Source organism: Sitophilus oryzae, unplaced genomic scaffold, assembly GCF_002938485.1.
Source record: "Sitophilus oryzae breed Bouriz unplaced genomic scaffold, Soryzae_2.0 scaffold_1420_pilon_pilon, whole genome shotgun sequence".
Lineage (NCBI taxonomy): Eukaryota > Metazoa > Arthropoda > Insecta > Coleoptera > Curculionidae > Sitophilus > Sitophilus oryzae.
Window position 1 is genome coordinate 696909 of NW_022146083.1, and position 22258 is coordinate 719166.

General features: G+C 31.6%; 1 protein-coding gene across 1 annotated transcript in view; it reads right to left on the bottom strand.

Moving 5' to 3' along the window:
• Positions 1–22258, bottom strand: part of LOC115876215 (modular serine protease-like) — a 49607-nt gene that overhangs the window by 9360 nt on the left and 17989 nt on the right. Inside the window, exons 10-16 of the mRNA XM_030891914.1 lie at positions 6689–6758; positions 6500–6614; positions 5897–6007; positions 4405–4542; positions 4137–4310; positions 2489–2599; positions 1202–1419 (exon numbers count right to left, since the gene is read on the bottom strand). Coding sequence (XP_030747774.1) covers positions 1202–1419; positions 2489–2599; positions 4137–4310; positions 4405–4542; positions 5897–6007; positions 6500–6614; positions 6689–6758 — 937 coding nt within the window. The remainder of the gene's footprint in view (positions 1–1201; positions 1420–2488; positions 2600–4136; positions 4311–4404; positions 4543–5896; positions 6008–6499; positions 6615–6688; positions 6759–22258) is intronic.

A 22258-nucleotide genomic window follows, 5' to 3' on the forward strand; every position in this document is an offset into this window, starting at 1 on the left:
TTGATATATAGTTTTGTTTTCTAGTTGTTATTAGGGATGGTATTTTTCCCGATATATCGATAACTATCGATATAGATATCGATATATCAAATAACAATAATGCAAAAATATCAGTCGCAAAACATTTTCCGAAGCACGTCATCAATCATATCGAAATAATTGACACTAAAGCCTACAAACCTGACTAAATGAAATTTTGGCAAAAATGTTTAAATTTTTTGTATAATAATTTAAGATACCGAGCAGCTCTTCATTTTACTTCATAGAGCAAATGATTGTAACAAATATTTTATTTAGATTAAAGCTGCAAAAATTAGTTTAAAGCGATTTTTATTATCGCCATGTTGGTCACATTGCTCCGCGATCAGCAACGTTGTCGTTTATTATTGTCAGTCAATATTTTATATAATATCGTGTTATTGTAGAATCTTTGGGAGTTTTTTTCTCGTTTTTTGCCAGTTTTCATAGTCTTTTTTTAAAAATTGTACTTTTAAGCACAACAGTTCTTTTAAGAACTCAATTTTCGAATTTTCGTATTGCATTTCATCAAATTGTGTGTCGAAAATATGCCAAAATATTTAAACAGTCGAAGCAAAGAGCTTGTAGCTTTCTTGATAAACTATTTCGAACGAGAACACGAAAATAAAAGTCCTTGACTGCAGTCAGTGAAGTAAGTTTGATTGGTAAGCACATTATATCACTTTCAAAATTATTTCTTATTTCGATTTGCAGCGAGTAGCTCTGCTGCCTTAAATTTAAATATTGCTACTGTAAGTGTTAGTGACTAGTGTTAATAAATAAATTACAAAAATATTAGTTATTAAATTAACACTAAAACGTAAACATTTTTAAAAAATGATGTAATAAATATATTGCGTCCCAATTTTACAGTAAGATTCTTCTCATAAATCCATCACAATCTGGCAGCGCTGTCGCTATCGCTTGTCACTCAAGTTGATCACGTGCATCGGAAATTGTTTTGCGATTATTTTAGGTGATTTCAAAATTATCGATCGAGTCTTCTTGATTTTTGTGAAAGTCAAATGTTAGAACACTTAGCAAAACATAGGCATCTCAAATCTCATTCAAATCGAATTATCGGTTCTTAAATTATCTTAAAAAATGTGTTTATTTTTTTAAAGTTTGATGCCCTTATCAATAATCATCGAGATATCGATATAGAAAAAGAATATGTACGTACTTTGACAATAAGGCATGTCCTTAAACAACCAATTTCCTTTTTCCAAACATACGACAAGTTCGATGTCTTTCTCCGTAGTTGACAGCCTGTAGCCGCTGTTGCAAGAGAAGTTAATGATGCTGTTGATCCCAACACGTTCTCCTGAGTTTCCTGCCTGTTGGTTGCTAGCATACACCCAGCGTCCATTTTCCGGCTGAGCTGGCGTCACACACGTTGTACTGTGAAAAACAACCGAAAAATAAACTTTTTGATTTTCATATAAGTAAAAATTCTATATAGATATTATAGGTATTAACGTGGCTAACGTCATATTCAAGGCCTGACTGTTTTGACAGTTCTACCGAAGTGGTCCAGAATTAGTAGTAACTAGGTCACGTCCAAAACCTACAGAACATGCTGTGCCTACAATTTTTCCAAATCAACCCTCTTATGGACCCTCTGTGCATGTTCCCATAAAGAGAAAACGTCCCGATGAAAGAAAACAAGATTTGGAAATTCAGGATGAAATAAATATTGAAAAGTATTATTATTATTAATATAATTAAATGAATTTGTATTTTATTTCAGTATTTTATATAAAAAAAATGATATCTTTATCTTTTTATTTACGATTTATGGAGATGGTTACTTGATGAACATCGAACTACAAATTACTTAATGTTAATAGTTAATTCTATCTGATATCCACATTTTTTAAATATGTTAGGCCAATTTTTACAATTATTTTTAATTAAACTTTAAAATGTATTCTGCCGTTATTATATACAATACATTTTCTTAACTTGTCGATAAACATATAGTTTTCAAATTTTTTAATATTTGGAAACTTTTTATCACAGGTATATTATTACTACTTGCTAAATACTCGCTAACGCAATTTTAGGACACGCTTTATATTATCTAGATTTTATTTTGTTCATTTTATGCTGTAGTTTATTTCATATTAATATTCGTGCTTTAGATCTAAATTTTAATGCTATTCAATTACTTTAACGCGATAAAAAGTTAATGTTATTTTTTAATACCTTTCTGTATAATATTTTTCATATTTATATCTGGCAAAACTATCAATAAATACTATTATTTATGCAAAACCTATATGCAGTACCATATGGCACAATACAAAAGCCGGACTAGTGCGGTGACGTCATAAATCGATGTCTCTGGCCTGTCTGTCATGTTGGTGATGGTATTAATAATCTTGATATTATAACTCCCCACTGTCGCGCAGTGGTCGATATATTTTAGTAAAAATTCGCACTAAGTATTGACGTAGAGAGTACTTACCCTGATCCAGATGGTGGTGATTTTGTAGGTTTTGTTGGGGGAACCGGAGTGGGTACCACCTCACAATCAGCCTCATCCGAATTGTCAACGCAGTTCTGGACTCCGTTACATCTAGAAAATTAAAAATATTATATAAAATAGAATTTTTGAAGCGATTTATTTTAATTTAGTTCAAACAGAATTGACAACAGTATGTGTGGCGTTTTTAGATGCGGCTAGAATGTAGAATGTGTGAGAGGGTATGTTGTTTCGTAGCTTCAATCTACTTGAGGTGTTCGTTGAGGAGACAGTGTCCTGTTAAAAACCCGTGACAATACGAAGATTGTTCTTACTTACACTGGTTGGTTTTGCAGACGACATCGCCATGGCTGTAACAGCTAGTAGTGAGGAATCCTTGATAAATTTGGCCGACACCGGACTAATGCGAGTAACAAAGTGGACGAGGAGGCAAAACCTTCAACTTGCACCTCATAAAACTGAAGCAGTTCTACTAACGACCAAGAGAAAAATAGCTAGACTATATTTTAATGTAGAGCAAACAATAGTTAATCCAAGTAGTGCCATTAAGTATCTTGGTGAATGGCTGGACTCAAAACTGACATTCGGAGTACATATTGACAAAACTGTTGTTAAAGCGCAGAAGACGATAACGGCATTGACTAGTCTCATGCCGAATATCAGGGGTCCCAAATCCTCCAAATGGCGTATTCTGGCAAGTGTGGTACATTCGCAATTACTGTATGCAGCACCGGCATGGCATACTATAAAACCAACTAAACCAAACTGTTGTTAAAGCGCAGAAGACGATATCGGCATTGACTAGTCTCATGCCGTATATCAGGGGTCCCAAATCCTCCAAATGGCGTATTCTGGCAAGTGTGGTACATTCGCAATTACTGTATGCAGCACCGGCATGGCATACTATAACGCAGAATAAAACACAACTGCAGAAACTTATAAGAGTGCAGAGAACAATATACATCAGAGTTTGCTGTGCATACAGAACAATATCTGGTGAAGGTGCTTGCATTGTAGCTGGAATTCCTCCAATAGAGCTTCTAATAAAAGAAACACATGCAACTTACTGTGGGTTGCCAAGGCAAGAGGCCCGAAGTAAAATGATGAGTGGCAAAATAAATGGAAAAATGCAAAACATGGCAGATGGATACATATATAAACTTATCCCGAATATTGAAAAGTGGACTACTAGAGGCTACGGAGAAGTAGACTACTACATAACGCAAGCGTTGTCGCGTCATGGGTGCTTGGTAAATATCTGTTTATTCGAAAAAAAAGACCACACCTCAGTGTATATATTGTCATGCCGAAGATGACGCAGAACATACTTTATTTGAATGCCTTAGATGGGATCAAATTAGAAGTCAATATTTGCAAGATACAAAAAAAGTGTTCAACATAGGAAATGTAGCAAATAGCTTAGTTGCCTATGTAGCAAATAGCTTAAATAATGCCTGGGACAAAGTTACAATGATTATAAGATATATTATTGAAAATAAAGAGAAGGGAGTCCCAGATGAGTTTTTTTAGCCGGTAGGAATCCTGCACTACCCTTTCGGGGTGTCTCATGCAAGATTTTTTCCCTCTTCAACAAAAAAAAAATCATCGTAGATAAAGGACTAGTTCTCACCTGGAATCTCCATCTACGCAGGCACCATATGCGCACTTGTATGTATATCCGGGACAGTAAATGTTGAGACACAGCTCTTCTGTTTCGTCACTTCTATCGTCACATTCTGTGACCCCGTTACATCGACTATCTGCGCTGACGCATTGACCGTTGCTGCATTCAAACTGATCTGACCTAAAAAAAAATTGAATCAAAATAACAAAAAACTGTCAGAGGGCTGTCAAAATTTGATATTGTGTGTATCCATAAAATGTCAATGAATATTTACCTGCAATAGGTGTTGACTTTGGGGACCGAGGAGCAACCGACTTCATCAGAGTTGTCTTTACAGTCTTTGACACCGTTGCATTGTTTGTCACTGCTCAGACAAGCTCCATAGTCACATCGAAATAAGTATCCTGGACATCTAAATAAGAAGTAAAAAAACAAGGTAATTACTACAAACAGTGACGATGCAAGACCTAAAATTATTTTGCGCTTAAATTTCGAGAACCACTGGATCTTTTCTGGTTTTCTTTCATGTAAATTTAATCTACTACCTATGTTGCCATATTATGAAGATATTATGTTTTTTAACTAAAAATTACAAAAAATACCAATAATTTTTTCAAAAAATTCCATTTTTTTTCGCGAAAAAAACCTCATAGACGTGTTTCTGGGGTTAAAATATATACTCCCCCTGAAAATATTTGCACTTATTTAAGACTCATCCTGTATATAGTGCTATAAAGGCAAGAACAGTACGAACCGATGAACTAATTGGACTAAATTTTTATTTATCAAGTTATTTTATTTATTGATTGATAAAAATGTATGAATGCCTGGGATTTTCTCAGATTCAAAAAAAACACGTTATATTAAACAGTATACTATAAATAACAATACTTTAAAAAGTTCAATAAAACATTGATAAAATGTCACAGCCTCGTAAACAAATCTATGTAATGCTATACAGGGTGTGTCTTAAATAAGTGCAAATATTTTCGAAAATAGTTCAAAATATTCGAGTTATTTTACTTTCACAATTTCCAAGAAAATTATTTTTCCTTAAATTTTGAGAACCACTGGATCTTTTCTGTTTTTTTTTCCTTGTTAATTTTCTACTACCTATATGTTGCCATATTAGCAAGAAATTATGTTTTTATCTAAAAACTAAAAAAAATTAAAATTTTTTCCATAAATTCCAAATTATCAAAAAAAATCATAATCATGTTTCTGGGGTCAAAATATACTACCCCTAAAAATATTTGCACTTAGTTAAGAATCATCCTGTATAATTTTTGTTTAAAGACGAAAACTAATTAAAAATTAAAGAAAAAATTGAAGTGAAACGATTAAAAACAATATAATATTTAAAAATAATTAAAGATGAAGGTTATAATTTTTTTGTAACAAGTATTTTAGTTTACTTATCAAATTATTATCAAAATTACTAAATTTGGCATAATATGAGATTAATAATAATTTATGTGTTTTTGAAAGCTTGTAGTTTATTTTCTCTTATCTATCTTAATTATTGTTTATATACAGGATGATTTTATAGCTGTGAATAAATTTAGAAAATCAAAGATAATGTGTTTATTGGAAACACGGGCAAGCCGAATAGTAAGTATTTTAAATTGTGCTTTTTTTGATGAGAGAAAATTTTAGACAGCGTGTTACGAATTTGAGGTATGACATGAACGACAATTTTTTAAACATTAGTGAATGTGAATCACCCTGTGTATTTATAGAATAGAATATAAATAAAGAAACCTTACACTTGTTGTTTACACAGCGATTCGAACTCATCACTACCATCAGAACAATCCAAAGCACCATCGCATTGTTTATCAACATCGATACACTGTTGAGTTGTTTTGCACTGGAACCTGCAAATTATTTTATATTTCGTTACCATTTCTCCTTTTATTAAGATAATTATTTAAATAAATCCAGTTCAAATGTTCTAAGAAGTTCTAAATATACAGGGTGGTCCGAATGTTATTCGGAAAATTTCGTCAGCAGATTATATAGATAAAAATCAGTAAAAAAGTTCTTAGAAATTTAAGGCTTAAAATGCTTCGTTTCGAAGAATTGTTATCAATTATTTGGAAAAAATCGAAATAAAAATGAAAATTCTACACCCTGTATCTCCCGAAACGAAGCATTTTAGGAAATAAATTTATACAAACTTTTTGAATTATTTTATCTGCAGAATATGCTGCCGAATACAATTCGGACCATCCTGTATACAAATATTCCAAACATGCAACGCGGTATTTATACTCTTTGTAATTATTTAATTGCTTTAATAATAAACCTCTTTATTTGTTATTGTAATACCCAAGAAACTATTTTTTAATGAGATTTGTAAGACTTACCCATCGTTACATGAATTTCGATTTTGTCTTCTTAATCTTATTAAACTAGAATTCTCAGTCTTTGCGTATGAATTTGAAGATAAACTAAATCCATTGGAAGAATCAGCTAGATAGCCTCCACAAAACAAATAAAAAGACACAAATAACGATTAAAATCAAAGAAAATTATAGAATTTGGTATTTACTTACAGAGAACAAAACATGTTATTAGGAACATTAGCTTGCCAAATCGCATTTTCTGCTCAGTTTCAACGTAAAGTCGAATTTATTAGTACTTGTTTATCATGTTTTACTGATATTGACTGCGCTAAATGTGTTTGTTGCGGTATCTTGGCCGGTACTGCCGGAGAATAACAATGTCACGTTGCCGGACAAACCAGTTTCATTCTGGGATTTCCGTACGATACCCAGAGATGAGAAATAGCGGATTTCGGATTGTTGTGATTTTCATTTCTTCACCAGCTTGTTCGTTTAATTTATTTATCACCAATAAAGATTTATCAAAGTGATTCTAACAAAAATAATTAATTAAATGTCCTGTTAACTGTGCACTGTACAGGGTGGATCAAATTGGACGCTTTTAAAGGGAAACGCCCTTTTCTATAGGATATTTACCTAAAGGGATTTACCTAAAGCCTTCAAGAAGACTAAGATCGTGGCCATATTGAAACCGGGTAAAACAGGAAAGCTAGCCGCTGACTATAGGCCCATCGCGCTGCTGAGTGTGTGCTATAAAATACTCGAAAGGTTAATCCTTAATCGTATTTCAGAGCGAGTAAATGAGCATGTCCCCATCGAACAAGCTGGTTTTGGAAAGAACAGAAGCTGTTGCGAAGTCCTCTCGCTCACTACGCATATCGAGAAGGCTTTCCAAGCTTCTCAAAACTATCACAGTTTTAGTCGACCTGACTTCGGCTTATGATATGGTCTGGAGAGATGGAATGGTATTAAAGTTCATTAAAATCTTCCCTTGCAAAAAGTTGGCCAATTTAATAAACAACATGCTCTCTCGAACAGAAATATCTAAGTGCATTTAAAGGGAGAAAAAAGTCGCACTTACAACATCAACAATGGTCTCCCACAAGGCTCTGCATTTGCCCCTGTTCTTTTTAATATCTATACCGCCGACCTTTCTGCTACAGTCTCCAAAAAATTTATATACGCAGATGATATTGCACTTTCCTGCCAAACAACTGATTTCACTAGAGGCGAAAATATTCATCAGATGACTTGCAGAGGTTAAATGACTACTTTCGTAAGTGGAGGCTTCGCCCAAACATTGCTAAGACTGAGGTTTCGTGCTTTCATCTTCACAACTTACAAGCCAAGTATGTACTGCAAGTCAAATTTGGGGATCAACTGGTAAAATACAACTCTCACCCAAAACACTTAGTCACATTGGATCGGTCTCTCACGTTCAAGCCACACCTCAACAGGATCGCAGGTGGAGAGCAAACGCCAGTGTACTTAAAACAACAGAATATTGCTGCCCTGTCTGGATAAACAGCAATCATATTCATCTTATTGATACTCGTCTTAACAGCGCGATGAGAATTATAACGGGCACTATCAGAAGCACTCCGATCCAGTGGCTCCCTGTATTATCAAACATTAGTCCCCCTCATCTGAGAAGACAGGCGGCTCTAGTCAGAGAGTGGAAAAAGTGCACCAGCAATGTTCATCTGCCCATCCATGATGATTGCGAAAATTTCTTGAATCGCCTGAAATCCAGAAAACCGCCATGGGTATTAGGGCAGCATCTACTAAATTCCAACTTTCGGGTTGAAGACTGCTGGCGAGATGAATGGTCACAAAATAATCCTGACCTTCATCACTTGATAACTGACCCAGTACTCTGCCCTCCCGTATTCAATTTGCCAAGAAAAACGTGGACAACGCTCAATCGGTTCAGAACTAACCATGGCAGAACCCGCTTCTGGACACATGGGGACTAATCGACAGCCCTAACTGCGATTGCGGACATTTTGAACATACACCTTTTCATATCGCAACAGAGTGCCCATTAACAAAGGCGCAGTTCTCTTTAAATCGTCTTCATAAGACTGACCTGGATGCTATAGAATTGATCGCAGAGCTAAATCTTGTAGTGTAAATTTATAGTGGTTCGTTTTTACTGTAACATTGTGATATGTCTCTTACACATCTGATTGTTGATCTTTGAATTGTTTGTATTATTGTATTGATTTCTTGTTTTTGATTTCTAGATATCATGTGTACTCTTAACACGCCATACGAAATATATATATATATAGGAGATAGACGAAAACTAATATCGGTGTCTGGAGCTCAATTTTCATCAAAATCATGATGGTGAAAACCGCACATCGATATCTGTTACCGTTTCGGAGTTACGGGGTGTTTTTTAAAAATGTGCATTTTCAAAAAATCGTTGTAATTTTTTGCCAGGGAAAATTTTGTATTTCTATGAAAACATTTCCAAAGCACCTTTTTACGTAGAATTTAATGGTTTAAGTATAGTTTTTTTTTAAATTAATAATTTAAAAGTTATCAACAGAAATTTTGATTTTTTATTTGGGACACCCTGTATATTTTAAATTAACTGAAAGGAACTTAAAATTACCTTTCCAAAAATATAGCACACTTGATATTTTGTTATAATCTTCTTCGAAATACAGAATTTTTTAAAGTTCGCCACTTAACTAGTAGGCTTTGTACCCCTTATTGATGAGATATGCCCCGTAATAGAACTCGAAAACATATTTTTCCAGTAAGACGAGACAGCGCAGCGCCTCAGGACGCTGAAGTTATCAGCAAATTTTTGCAGCCAATTTCAAGAATAATTGATTAGCTAACCAAGATTCCAGCCGTTGGCCGTCGAAGCCACCGGACTTAGTGCCTATGGATCTAATCCTATGAATATCTTTGCGGAAGAATAAAGGTTCTTATTTTTAAATTGTCCGTATAATTTAGACAAGAATTAGAAATACTTAGAAGTTAAGAGAGGGTATCTTTCACCCCTACTGTGTTAATGAATTCCACGAAGAAGTCGAACACCTGTCGCATAATCTCACTTTTTGGTTTGATATTTATTTTTATTGTTATTAGATATAGTTTAAATGTGTTGATGTTGGTTAAATATAGTTTAAATTGTTATAAAATTCTGCATCTCTCATTGCAAATATTATTTTCATTATAATTGATGCTCACAGCTAGAATTTTTTTGCATTACAGCCGGCGCCGCCCCGTTCATAGCCTACTTATTTAAAGTGGGCGAATTTTTATAAACTATCTCGAAGAGGAATCGAGCAAAATACCAAGTGTGCATATTTTTGGAAAAGTGATTATAAATTATTTTCAATTAATTAAAAATATATAGGGTGTCCCATATAAAAAATCAAATTTTCTGTTGATAGTTCTTAAATTATTAATTTTAAAAAAATTATACTTAAACCATTAAATTCTACGTAAAAAGGTGCTTTGGAAATGCTTTTATAAAAATACAAAATTTTCCATAGCAAAAAAGTTGCAACGATTTGTTAAAAATACATATTTTTGAAAAACACTGTTTATGTAGGTTCATCTTTATAATTAGTGCATTGCCGACTGTATTAAGTTATTTTTTGTGTATTTGTAACTCTTCAAGATTGATTGTAATTAGCACAATGTCATCTGCAAATTTTGGATGGTTCAGGTAATTGCCACCTATCTTATAGACTTTTGCTTTTCCAATCTAAATATTCTCTAAAGTTGTAGATACCTTTGGAGAAATTGGGTTTCCTAAATGTGACTGTTTTGTTCCATATTTCTTTTCAAAGTACAGGTATATTTTTTATTAAGTTGTATAAAGAAAACTATGGCTTTTAAACACAAATTTATTTATTATATCATAATATTTCGGCTCAAAATCAAAGAATTTCCTTGTTTTAAGTAAGAACAATCTTCGGATTGTCACGGGGTTTTTAACAGGACACTATTTCCTCAATGAACACTTCAGTAGAGTGAAGCTAAGAGTCAAAGGCGAATGCAGATTCTTGGGGAAAATGGGGAAACACCAGAACACAACTGAGACTGTATGATGAGTTATAACTCAAAAAAGGGGACACAATAGCTAACTACCTCTACAATCTACATCTACAATTTTATTTAATATATAAAAAACATTAGGTTAACTAGAAGTGTTATCAATTTAAAAATAACAATTACAGCACATTCTTTAGTTTCAATTAAAACCCATAACGTATATATTTCAAAACTTCCTTTAATTATCCATCCCAAGTAATCATAGAAACATACTATGATGCATAGAAACATACTTTTTTAATTAAAGGTTAGTAGAAAGAACAACGGGAAAACATTTTAAATAATTTAATAAAAAAAATTCTGTATGTTTCAATTTTTTTGTAATAAATGAAGAGTTTCATCAGAACTTGTGGTAGTTGTTGGTCGTAAAAAAAGTTTATTTTTCTGAAATATTACGGTCTTTAATTACGATGAACAACGAACAGTTTGTGAGAGTAACAAAATGGTACATGGTTGCGATGGGTTTCTGGAAGTTTGAACCGAAAGTTTCATCGCGTTATTACACGTTTTACGAAATATACAGAAAGGCAATGCCTACTTGCTTTTCTGTCTACGTTTTGTGCCTGATCGTTAAAGCCATAGAAATAATCAAGAATGATTCCGATGACGTAACAAAAATCAGTATCACAATAGCGTACTTGATCACCACAGGAGATCTTCTCGTGAAAGCAATCATATTTCACAGGAAAAAAATTCCGGATTTGTTCACATTGGTGAAGAAAATGGAACAAGACGTTTGGCAATGTGAAAACGTCGAAATCAAGAACCACTATAAACAGCAAGCGAAAATTTGCAATTTGTATTGCTTGTTTTCTTCTGTGCCAGCTACTTGTGCTGTAATATTTGCTCTGGCTGTCAATATTGTTCGGATAGCCAAAAAGGAAATACCGTCCACTGAATTTATCTTAAACGTTTGGATGCCCTTTGATCAAAGCAAACATATCGTTTTAAGTTGGGGCATTCAGATTTTTATTTGCTTTTTTAACGGAACTTTACTGATTACAGTAAAAATAACCATTATTACGTTGATCAGATTTGTCCACACCCATTTTCGGATCCTTCAAATTGACATTGAAAAAATTGGGACGATAACAGATGAACATGTTGATTTAAAAAGCATTGTACAACAACACGAATATTTGATTAGGTATTATATTATTACTAGCTGAACCGGTAAACGTTGTTTTGCCATATAAATATTTTTTATGAAAAAAAAAATTGAAAATTATTGAATTACTAATATCGCTATTAAAAAATAGGGGTTGATGGTAGAAGGGTGAAAATATAGGGTTCTATGTGTTTTTTTCAGCCATTTTTATTCAGGGGGTTGCAAATTATTAAATTACTAATATCGCTATTAAAAAATAGGGGTTGATGGTAAAAGGGTGAAAATTTAGGGTTGTATGTGTTCTTATAGGACACCACTTATTTTTATTAAAGGGGTTGCAAATTATTAAATTACTAATATCACTATTAAAAAATATGGGTTGGTGGTAAAACGGTGAAAATTTAGGGTTGTATGTGTTTTTTTTATGGGACACCACTTATTTTTATTCAGGGGGTTGCAAATTATTAAATTACTAATATCGCTATTAAAAAATAGGGGTTGATGGTAAAAGGGGAACATTTAGGGATGTATGTATTTTTATGGGACACCACTTATTTTTATTCAGAGGGTTGCAAATTATTAAATTACTAATATCGCTATTAAAAAATATGGGTTGGTGGTAAAAGGGTGAAAATATAGGGTTGTATGTGTTTTTTTTATGGAACACCACTTATTTTTATTCAGGGGGTTGCAAACGGGTTGGTGGTAAAAGGGTGAAAATTTAGGGTTGTATGTGTTTTTTTTAATAAGACACCACTTATTATTATTCAGGGGGTTGTAAATTATTAAATTACTAATATTGCTATTAAAAAATAGGGGTTGATGGTAAAAGGGTGGACATTTAGGGTTGTATGTGTTTTTATGGGACACCACTTATTTTTATATAGGGAGTTGCAAATTATTAAATTACTAATATCGCTATTAAGAAATAGGGGTTGATGGTAAATGGGTGAAAATTTAGCGTTGTATGTGTTTTTATGGGACGACAGTCTTTTTGATTCAGGGAGCTGAAAATTATTGAATTACTAATGTCGCTGTTAAAAAATAGGGGTTGATGGTAGAAGTGTAAATTTAGTGTTTTATGCATATGCTACTGTAAGTGTCCGAAATGCGATAAAACTTAGGATAAGCGCGCTAAACCTAGGATTTACCAAAAGAATTAACTTATTAGGTTAGCCTGGTTATATTTGTAGGGTGTTAATGCATTGGTTAGTCTGGTTATTTGAAGGGTGTTAATGCATTGGTTAATCTGGTTATTTGGGGGGTGTTAATGCATTGGTTAGGTGGTTATTTGGTGGGGTTGGTTGGTTCTTAGTACCACTTGCTTTGTAAATCCTAGGTTTTACCGCATTTCGAACATTTATAGTGACATATATAAACTGTAATAAAATAATAAAAAAAAAATTTGTTCAAAAAAATTAAAAAATTGAGGTGGACCGCCCTTATCACTTAGGGGTATAAAAATAGAAAACAACCTATTCTCAGACTTACTGAATATTCATATAAAATTTCATTAAAATTGGTCAAGCCGTTTCGAAGGAGTAATGGTAACTAGAACTCTGACATAAGAATTTTACATATTAGATTATACCTACTACAGAACACAGAATAGATTTATTTGCCTTTATAACTAACAATTGTATTAAATGCATTATTTTAAGATGTTTTAGTCTAGGTAAGAATGTGAACGAGTCTATCAAGCACATATTATTGCTGGAAAACCTTCTCAATGCTTTGAATATTGCTGCCATTATTATCAAAGTTATAACGGTAATCAACAATAATACTGTCCAACAACTCCTTTAAACATTCTTTATAATTTTAGGAGGATTTCTCAGCTGAATCTTCATATCTGGCATTTTACGGAATGTTTATCACAATGCAGATGTTTATCCTCGGCTGGTCTACAAATGAAGTTAAGCAACAGGTATATAAAACTCATTTTATTTTAGAAATTTTCGAATGACCAAGATCTTGTTTTAGAGTATAGGAATATCAGACGCGATCAGCAAAAGTTGCTGGTATAATACGGATAAATCTGTGCAAGAATCGATGATTTTGATGATGATGAGAGCTCAAAGACCGTTAACGATAACAATAGGACCTTTTGGACCTATGAGTATAGATACTGCAATAACGGTAGTATTTTTTTTTATAAACTATCTCTAGCGCTGTTGTTAATATATAACTTAAATTAGGATTGATTGACGTATTCAATTGTTTTTGGTCACTTCCTGTTTCACCGGAAATGGCTACAACTTTTGATTTTTAAATGACACCCTCGGTATTCTTTTTTATTTATTCGATAGAAAATGACACTCTGAATAGAATGACATATCGTATGTCAACTTTTGACATTTTCGCATATGGTTTATTTGAAATTGTAACATGCGGTTCATAACGACAATTTGACTCGAATTGAGTCACCCTTGTTCCATTTGAAAAATTTGAGATATGATTAAAAATATGATTTAGGCATCTTTTAACCAGCCATGACAAGACACGCAAAAACTTTAGACGATCAAATATATTTTTCCAAGGCTCCTTGATTAAAAATTAGTGTTTTTAACACAGCCATGGCACTCTAGATTGAAATTTAAAATACGTTTTTTAAGCGAAAATGACAAAAGTCATTCTGTTCAGAGTGTCATTTTTCTATCGAATAAAGTAAAAATATACAGAGGGTGCCATTTAGAAATCAAAATTTGTTGTCATTTCCGGTGAAACAGGAAGTGACCAAAAACAATTGAATACGTCAATCAATCCTAATTTATGTCATATACTAACATACCAAATTTTGTTTTTTTAACTGAAAAAATAAAAAAGTTATAGAGGTGAGCCACTTTTGAGACGCACCAGTTATACATAATTTATATATTTTTTTATATAGGTACTTTTTTGTTTTAGATCATGAAAGCGGCATATTCTTATGTGACACTTACAATGAACATATATAATAAATAAAACTTTGCTCACAGTTATATCACAACTTATTCCAGTACCTACTTAACTATTTTTACATCAAAGCAGTAGTAGTGGCACATTCTTTAGTTATATCTGTGTTTATGGCATAATATTATATCTAATAGAGACACTTCAACAATACATATGTATAATTAAAAATTATTGAGGGCTATTTATTTTCACAACCTCACTTTTATAATACCGTACGTCAAAAAAAAAGGCGTCAAAGACGGCTGGGGAATGATAATCGATGATAATTTTGTCGAGGCCAATCTCTAGATGTCATTAACTTAAAATTAACATAAAACCATTAAAAAATAAAGAAAAGTACGGGCCAAGTAATGACGTCTACAGCTTGATCTCGCCAAAATTACTATTTTTATATTGTTTAATCACTATTGGCATATTATGTAAAAAATAAATAAAAATGTATTGTCAATAATTATATTATGTCGAAGAAATTCGTCATTTTTTAACTAGTTCGATAAAATCTAGTAAAAAATACGGTTTACGACAATAATTTTATTATTAAATATGTTTTATTTCAATTCAAAATATAACCTACATATTTAAGTATTAGCTTCTAATTATCCAGGTAATTTTTAATATTTTTTATTCTTCTTTGTAATTAATATTTCAATTTTTAATTATACTACTGAAAAAATGCCATTTAAAAATATTTTTAATTATACACTAATAAATGGTTTGATCTTGATGTCAATTCTTGCAGCAAATAAAAGGCAGCTTCAAAAAGTCGTTGTTATTCATTACAAATAAGTCCTTAAATCATGAAGAACGACAATGAACAGTTTGTTAAAGTAACCAAATGGCACATGGTAGCTATGGGTTTCTGGAAGTTTGAGCCAAACCAAAAAACCCCATCATCTTTGCCACCTTATTATACATTTTACCAAGCATACAAAAAAATAGTACCCAGCTATTTCTTCATTTACTTTCTGTGTTTGATCATCAAGGCCATAGAGATATTCAGAACAGATTCCGTGGCGAAGATCAGTATCACCGTGTCCTACATAATCATCACGGCAGACCTTCTTATTAAATCTTTGATATTTCACAAGAAAAAAATTCCTGATCTATTCACACTGGTGAAAAAAATGGAAGACGATGTTTGGCGATGCGAAAACGAAGAAATCAAGAACTACTATAAACAGCAAGAATATATATGCAAGTTGTATTGTTCATTTTCCTCTGTTTCAATTATCTGCGCTGTTATTTTTGCTTTGGTGGTCAAGCAAATTCAGATAGCTGCGAAACAAATTCCGAAAGATGATTTTGTCATTAGCTTGTGGTTGCCTTTTGACCAATCCAAACATCTGGTTTTAAGCTGGGGCTTTCAGATCTTTCAGTGTTGCCTTAGTAGCTTCATGTTGATTACGGTAAACATCACCATGATCACCTTGATCAGTTTTGTTCACACGCATTTTCGGATACTTCAGATTAATATTGAAAAAGTTGGAACCGATAAGCAGAAACAAGTAGATATTAAAGGAATTGTACAACAACACGAGTATTTGATTAGGTACAGACTTACATATTATTTTGATATTGTGTGCTTACTAAATAAATTCTCTATTTATTTTGGTCATGCTTTATGGTATTTTCTTATCTTAAGTAGGAATAGCAATAGTGATGACATCCAAACAAACAATTTTCTTCCACCAGCAGATACTGTTTCATTTTTATTGATAAAATCATAAATACTTAGGTACTTATTAAACTATTGTAGGTAAATTAAATAATTTAATAAATAAAAGTAAACTGTTATAAATTTAAATAAAATCCAAAAACTAGCGTCTATTTTGAAAATAGCTTCAAACTCAAAGAATATACCTATAGTTCAAACTGTCACTAGAAAATTGCCATGGCGACACCAGCAAAATCTAAGACAGATAGGTATAGGATACCCTAATATAGTTTGAAAGAGTATTTAAATCTGCTTCTATTTATTTAAAAAATAGAGGGTGTTGCATTTAAAATAACAAAGTCTTTATGCAAAATAAATATTTAACATAAATCAGCAATTTTTGGTACTCCTGTATAAATTTAAGGAAGCAGTAACATTTTTCAGTAAAGTTTAATTCTCTACCTTTAAACTCAGCACAATAATTAATCCTGAAAAGTAATGTACAGGGTGTATAGGGTTGTCTCTTCTATTATAGCATGCATAATTAAATATCTCAGAAACCAAAGTTTTTAAACATATTAAACCCTAAAAATAAATGCTTTTTTAGGTACAAGAATCCAAGAATGAAACATCCTGTATATTTCAAAACATTTTTAAATTATGCACATTGCTTCCCGATATAATATACCAATAAAAATTTTTGTTTCTACGTCTTTCCGTTTTCGTATAATCCACCGAGGCAAATGAGGTGCGCCACCCTGTATAATAATTGTAACATATCTTTTCCCCGTTTTTAGTCTAGGAAACAAGGTAAATGAGTCTATCAAGCATATATTATTGTTAGAGAACCTTCTGAATGCTTTCAATATTGCGGCCATTACCATCAAAGTGATAACGGTAATCAAGAGTAATTTTTACAAAAACTCTTATAACACTTGACTCTACTTTTCAGGAAGATTTCACAATTGAAACCTCATACCTAATATATTATGGGGTATTTATTATCGTGCAGATGTTTGTACTTGGTTGGTCGACGAACGAAGTTAAGGAACAGGTATATAATGAGTTAAAATATTATTTTAGACTGTTCTGTGATTTACACAAATTTTTGTTTTAGAGTATAGGAATTTCAGATGCAATCAGTAAGAGTTGCTGGTACAATATGAGTAAATCTGTACAAGATTCGATGGTTTTGATCATGATCAGAGCTCAAAGACCTTTGGTGATCACAATAGGACCTTTTGGTCCTATGACCATAGATACAGCAATAACAGTAATAGGAAATTTTGCTTAAAAATTAATTTTATGTTCCTTAGAATAATTAAGCATATATTATAATTTTTTCGGGTCCAAAGCGGTTACAGTAACCAAAAATGTATTAAATTATATAAATATTTCATAACATTCAAAAAAATTTGATATTAAAAAAGTCAATTTTTGTTTTTAGATAATGAAGGCTGCATATTCTTATGTGACATTAACACTGAACATGTACAAGAAATAAGAAATTGCTGGTAGTTGTATACAGGATGTTCGAATTACATGGGATCAAAACACAAAAGCACTAGATTAATCAAATATTAAAGATACCACAAGACTTCAAAAACGTTCTATTATGAATACGTTTATGTCGCTTATTTTATATTTCTTAGGTCTTGAAAGTGGCACATTCTTATGGTACTATTGTAATAATGATATACTTCTATATTTATTATAGGATTTGCAAATATAATGGATCAAAACACAAATTTGCTAGATTTATCAAGTATTAAAGACTTGTTAAAGTTAAATCCACAAGACATGAAAAATGTTCTATTATGTATACGTTTGTGTACAGCTTATTTTATAGTTTCTTCCTTCTTCTTTGTCTATTCCTTTCTTCGCCATTACTCCCTATCTAGCCAGATGTAGTCTTTGAACTCTCGTTCTTTTAGCATTAGGGTAAAACTTTATACCCTCAAAACTTCATTCGAATCGCTAAAAGTACTTGAAAGAAAATTATAATAAATTGAAAAAATATTAAGACTATAACCCCCTGTAGCAACGAAACAAAGCAGAATCGGACCTATCTTGATATGAAAAATAAATCTTCATTTTACGTGAGGAATCTTCCCACGAGAGATGGCACATGTTTTTTGAAGCACCCTGTATGAAAAACAAAATTGTTTCGAAAATTATTTGATATAATTGTCAGTCAGTATATATCGACGCAATTCTTCAGGTTTCAACATTTCAACTAGTTCAATATAATCTAGCCAAAAATATCCTTTACGATAATAAAATATTAGTTATTTTTTATACAAGACGATAAGTAAATAATTACCAACAGATATTCAGGCTGAGGCGACAAACGCCATATCCTACCTACTTCCATTTAAATCCCGAATAACTTATGAAAAAGAGTACAAAAATTTTCAAAAATCAAAGCAATTAAAAAACGTGCGAGAAGAAATAAAGTTTTTAACCTATCCTCGCTGTTAAAGTATCATTTAATCTACCCTTGCGGTTAAAGTACTATTTTATCTACTATTTTTGATAGATATAAGGCAATTTTAACAGTTGCTATGGAAAAAATTATTAAATATTATTTTATTTAAGTTTAATTTCAATTAAAAATAAAACGTACGTATTTCAATATTAGCCTGTAATTATCCTGGTCTTTTTAAATATTTTTTATTCATCTGTGTAATTAATATTTCAATTTTTAATTATATACAACCGAAAAAATGCCATTTAAAAAATATTTTTAATTATACACTAATAAAATAGTTTGATCTTTATTTTAATTTTTATAGTAAACAAAAGGTAGCTTCAGAAAGCTGTTGTTAATCACAAATAAGTCCTTGAATAGGATTACGAAAATACGCTAGTAAATTAAAATGAACGACAATAAACAGTTTGTTAAAGTAACCAAATGGCACATGGTAGCTATGGGTTTCTGGAAGTTTGAGCTAAAAGCGTCATCATCTTTGCCACCTTATTATACATTTTACCAAGCATACAAAAAAATATTACCCAGCTATTTCTTCATTTACCTTCTGTGTTTGATCATTAAGGCGATAGAGATATTCAGAACAGATTCCGTGGCGAAAATCAGTATCGCCGTAGCATACATGATCACCACAGGAGACCTTATTATTAAATCACTGATATTTCACAAGAAAAACATTCCTGATCTATTCACACTGGTGAAAAAAATGGAAGAAGACGTTTGGCAATGCGAAAACGAAGAAATCAAGAACCACTATAAACAGCAAGCATATATATGCAAGATGTATTGCTTATTTTCTTCTGTTTCAGCTGTGTGCGCTGTTATTTTTGCTTTGGTGTTAAAGCAAGTTCAGATAGCTACGAAACAAATTCCAACTGACGATTTTATCATACGCTTGTGGCTGCCTTTTGACCAATCTAAACATCTAGTTTTCAGTTGGGGCTTTCAGATCTTTCAGTGCTGCCTCGTTAGCGCCCTGTTAATTACGGTAAAAATTACCATGGTCACTCTGATCAGTTTTGTTCACACGCATTTTCGGATACTTCAAATTAATATTGAAAAAATTGGAATAGATAAGCGGGAACAAGTAGATATAAAAGGAATTGTACAACAACATGAGTATTTGATTAGGTACATGCTTAAATATATTACCTATTTATTTTAATCATGATTTGTAGTCATTTTTTATTGTAAGTATGAATAGAAATAGAGACAAGATCAAGAACAAGACACTCTTGGTGTTGTTCTTGCAGTGCCCAGTCTTGGTTTGTTTCACTTTGTACTTGTTGTGTTGTGCCGGGCACAGACTACTCGTGTACTTGTCAAGTACCTACACCAATATTTGCGTATTTGGCAAGTATACCAACTTTTTATACAGGGTTGTTCACCACATACGACACGGAGTATTGTAGCTAAACGATTAAATTTTTACAAATTGTAAGTTTTGGGTTCGTTGAAGGACTATTAGAGCTACAATTTAAAAATATTTTTACAAGATACAGAGTGTCCCAAATAAATAAAAAATTTCAAAGTTGTATTTTCTTAAATTGAACACCCTGTATATTTTTACATTTTTAGTTTCTGCGATTAAAATAAAGATAAATTTGATAAAGGTTTATTACACTTAAACCTTACCGTTTTTGAAATATTTTCAATTTTGTGAAGTTGCAGTCAATATTTTAAGGCTTCATTTCTCCCAGGGTATCAAAGTTTTTAATACTAAATATTTACTGAAGTTTATTTATTGATCAGTTATTGTGCTGCAATAATAAAAATTATACTACCTTATACAGAGTTAAATAATTAATATCTTTAAACGGCAATAACTTGTTTAATTTAAATGGAATACCCTGTATATGTTATGAGAATCAGATGCACAATTTAATTGTCTATCATCTTCTATTATACCATTTTTTACCTATCTCTTCAAGTTTCCGTAGAAAATGCAGTTTCTTGTAATTTAAAACTCATTTATTAAGACCCATGGAATACTGACATTTTAGATTATTTTTAAAGATGTACCAAATTTTTAAAGAGTACAGATACTAATATTGTCGATATAGTTTGTTTATTTCATTAAAAATTAAAAAGAAACTGTTTAAATATTTGGTAAAGAGGACCAATTAATACGATTCCAGTATTCAAACTACATTAATTGACTGTTGATTAATAATAATTACTCCAAATACTAAAAAACAGAATTTTGTATGTGTTTTAGACAGTGTGGTAAAAAGTAACACCTTAAAAATGACATTTCATTTTTTGACAAATGTTTATTTATAACAACAGAGACATTCATTTTCATAACTTATTATTATATTGATTTCTGAAATCCACATTTACTTAGAATAATCTATTAACGAACATAATTAAGTATGTAATTAATTAGTATTTGGGCGGAAATAATGGTGGTATATTTAATTAATCGTATACTCTTTTATAAAGATTTAAATAGTTTTATTTTTGCATACAAATGGGCTAGTAATATTATCATTTTGCTAAAAAAGTTAATATTACTAGCCTGTACATTTGTACCTTTGTTGCTGTAAAAACAATCTAAAATGTCAATATTCCATGGGTATATTGATAAATGAGGTCTAAATTATAAGAAAATGCATTTTATACGAAAACTTGAAGGGGTAGGTAAAAAGTGGCGTAATACAATTTGATAGAAAATTAAATTGTGCATCTGATTCTCCTAAAATATACAGGGCGTTCTATTTAAATTAAACAAGTTATTGGCGTTTAAAGCTAGAAATAATATAAAATACATTTTTAGACACTCTGTATGAGGTAGTATTATTTTTATTATTGCAACCCAATAACTGATCAATAAATAGACTTCAGTAAATATTTAGTATTAGAAACTTTGATACCCTTGGAGAAATGAAGTCTTAAAATTTTGACTGCATATTCACAAAATTGAAAATATTTCAAAAACGGTAAGGTTTAAGTATGATAAACCCTAATCAAATTTACCTTTATTTTAATCGTAGAAACTAAAAATGTAATAATATACAGGGCATTCCATTTAAAAAAATACAACTTTGGTATTTTTTAATTATTTGGGACACTCTGTATCTAAAAATATTTTTAAATTGTAGCTCTAATAGTCCTGCAACGAACCCAAAACTTACAATTTGTAAAAATCTAATCGTTTAGCTACAATACTCCGTGTGGTATGTGGTGAACAACTCTGTATAGCTCTGTCAAGCTTGGCGCTCACACGACCTGTTTAGAAGAACTTTATAATCCTTGGATAATTAAACAGTATAGTGTCAATAACAGGTAAAATTATTTTGGTATTCGTTTGAGTGTCTCGACAAGTATAGACAAATCTACACTTGGAAAGAAACTTCGCAAGTATATGCCAATACCAAGTGTTTGCCAAGTACATGAGTCGTCTGAGCCTGACTTTACAATATGTAAGGCTATTTTTATGAGATATAATAATAGTATTAATATATATTTTTCCGTTTTTAGCCTAGG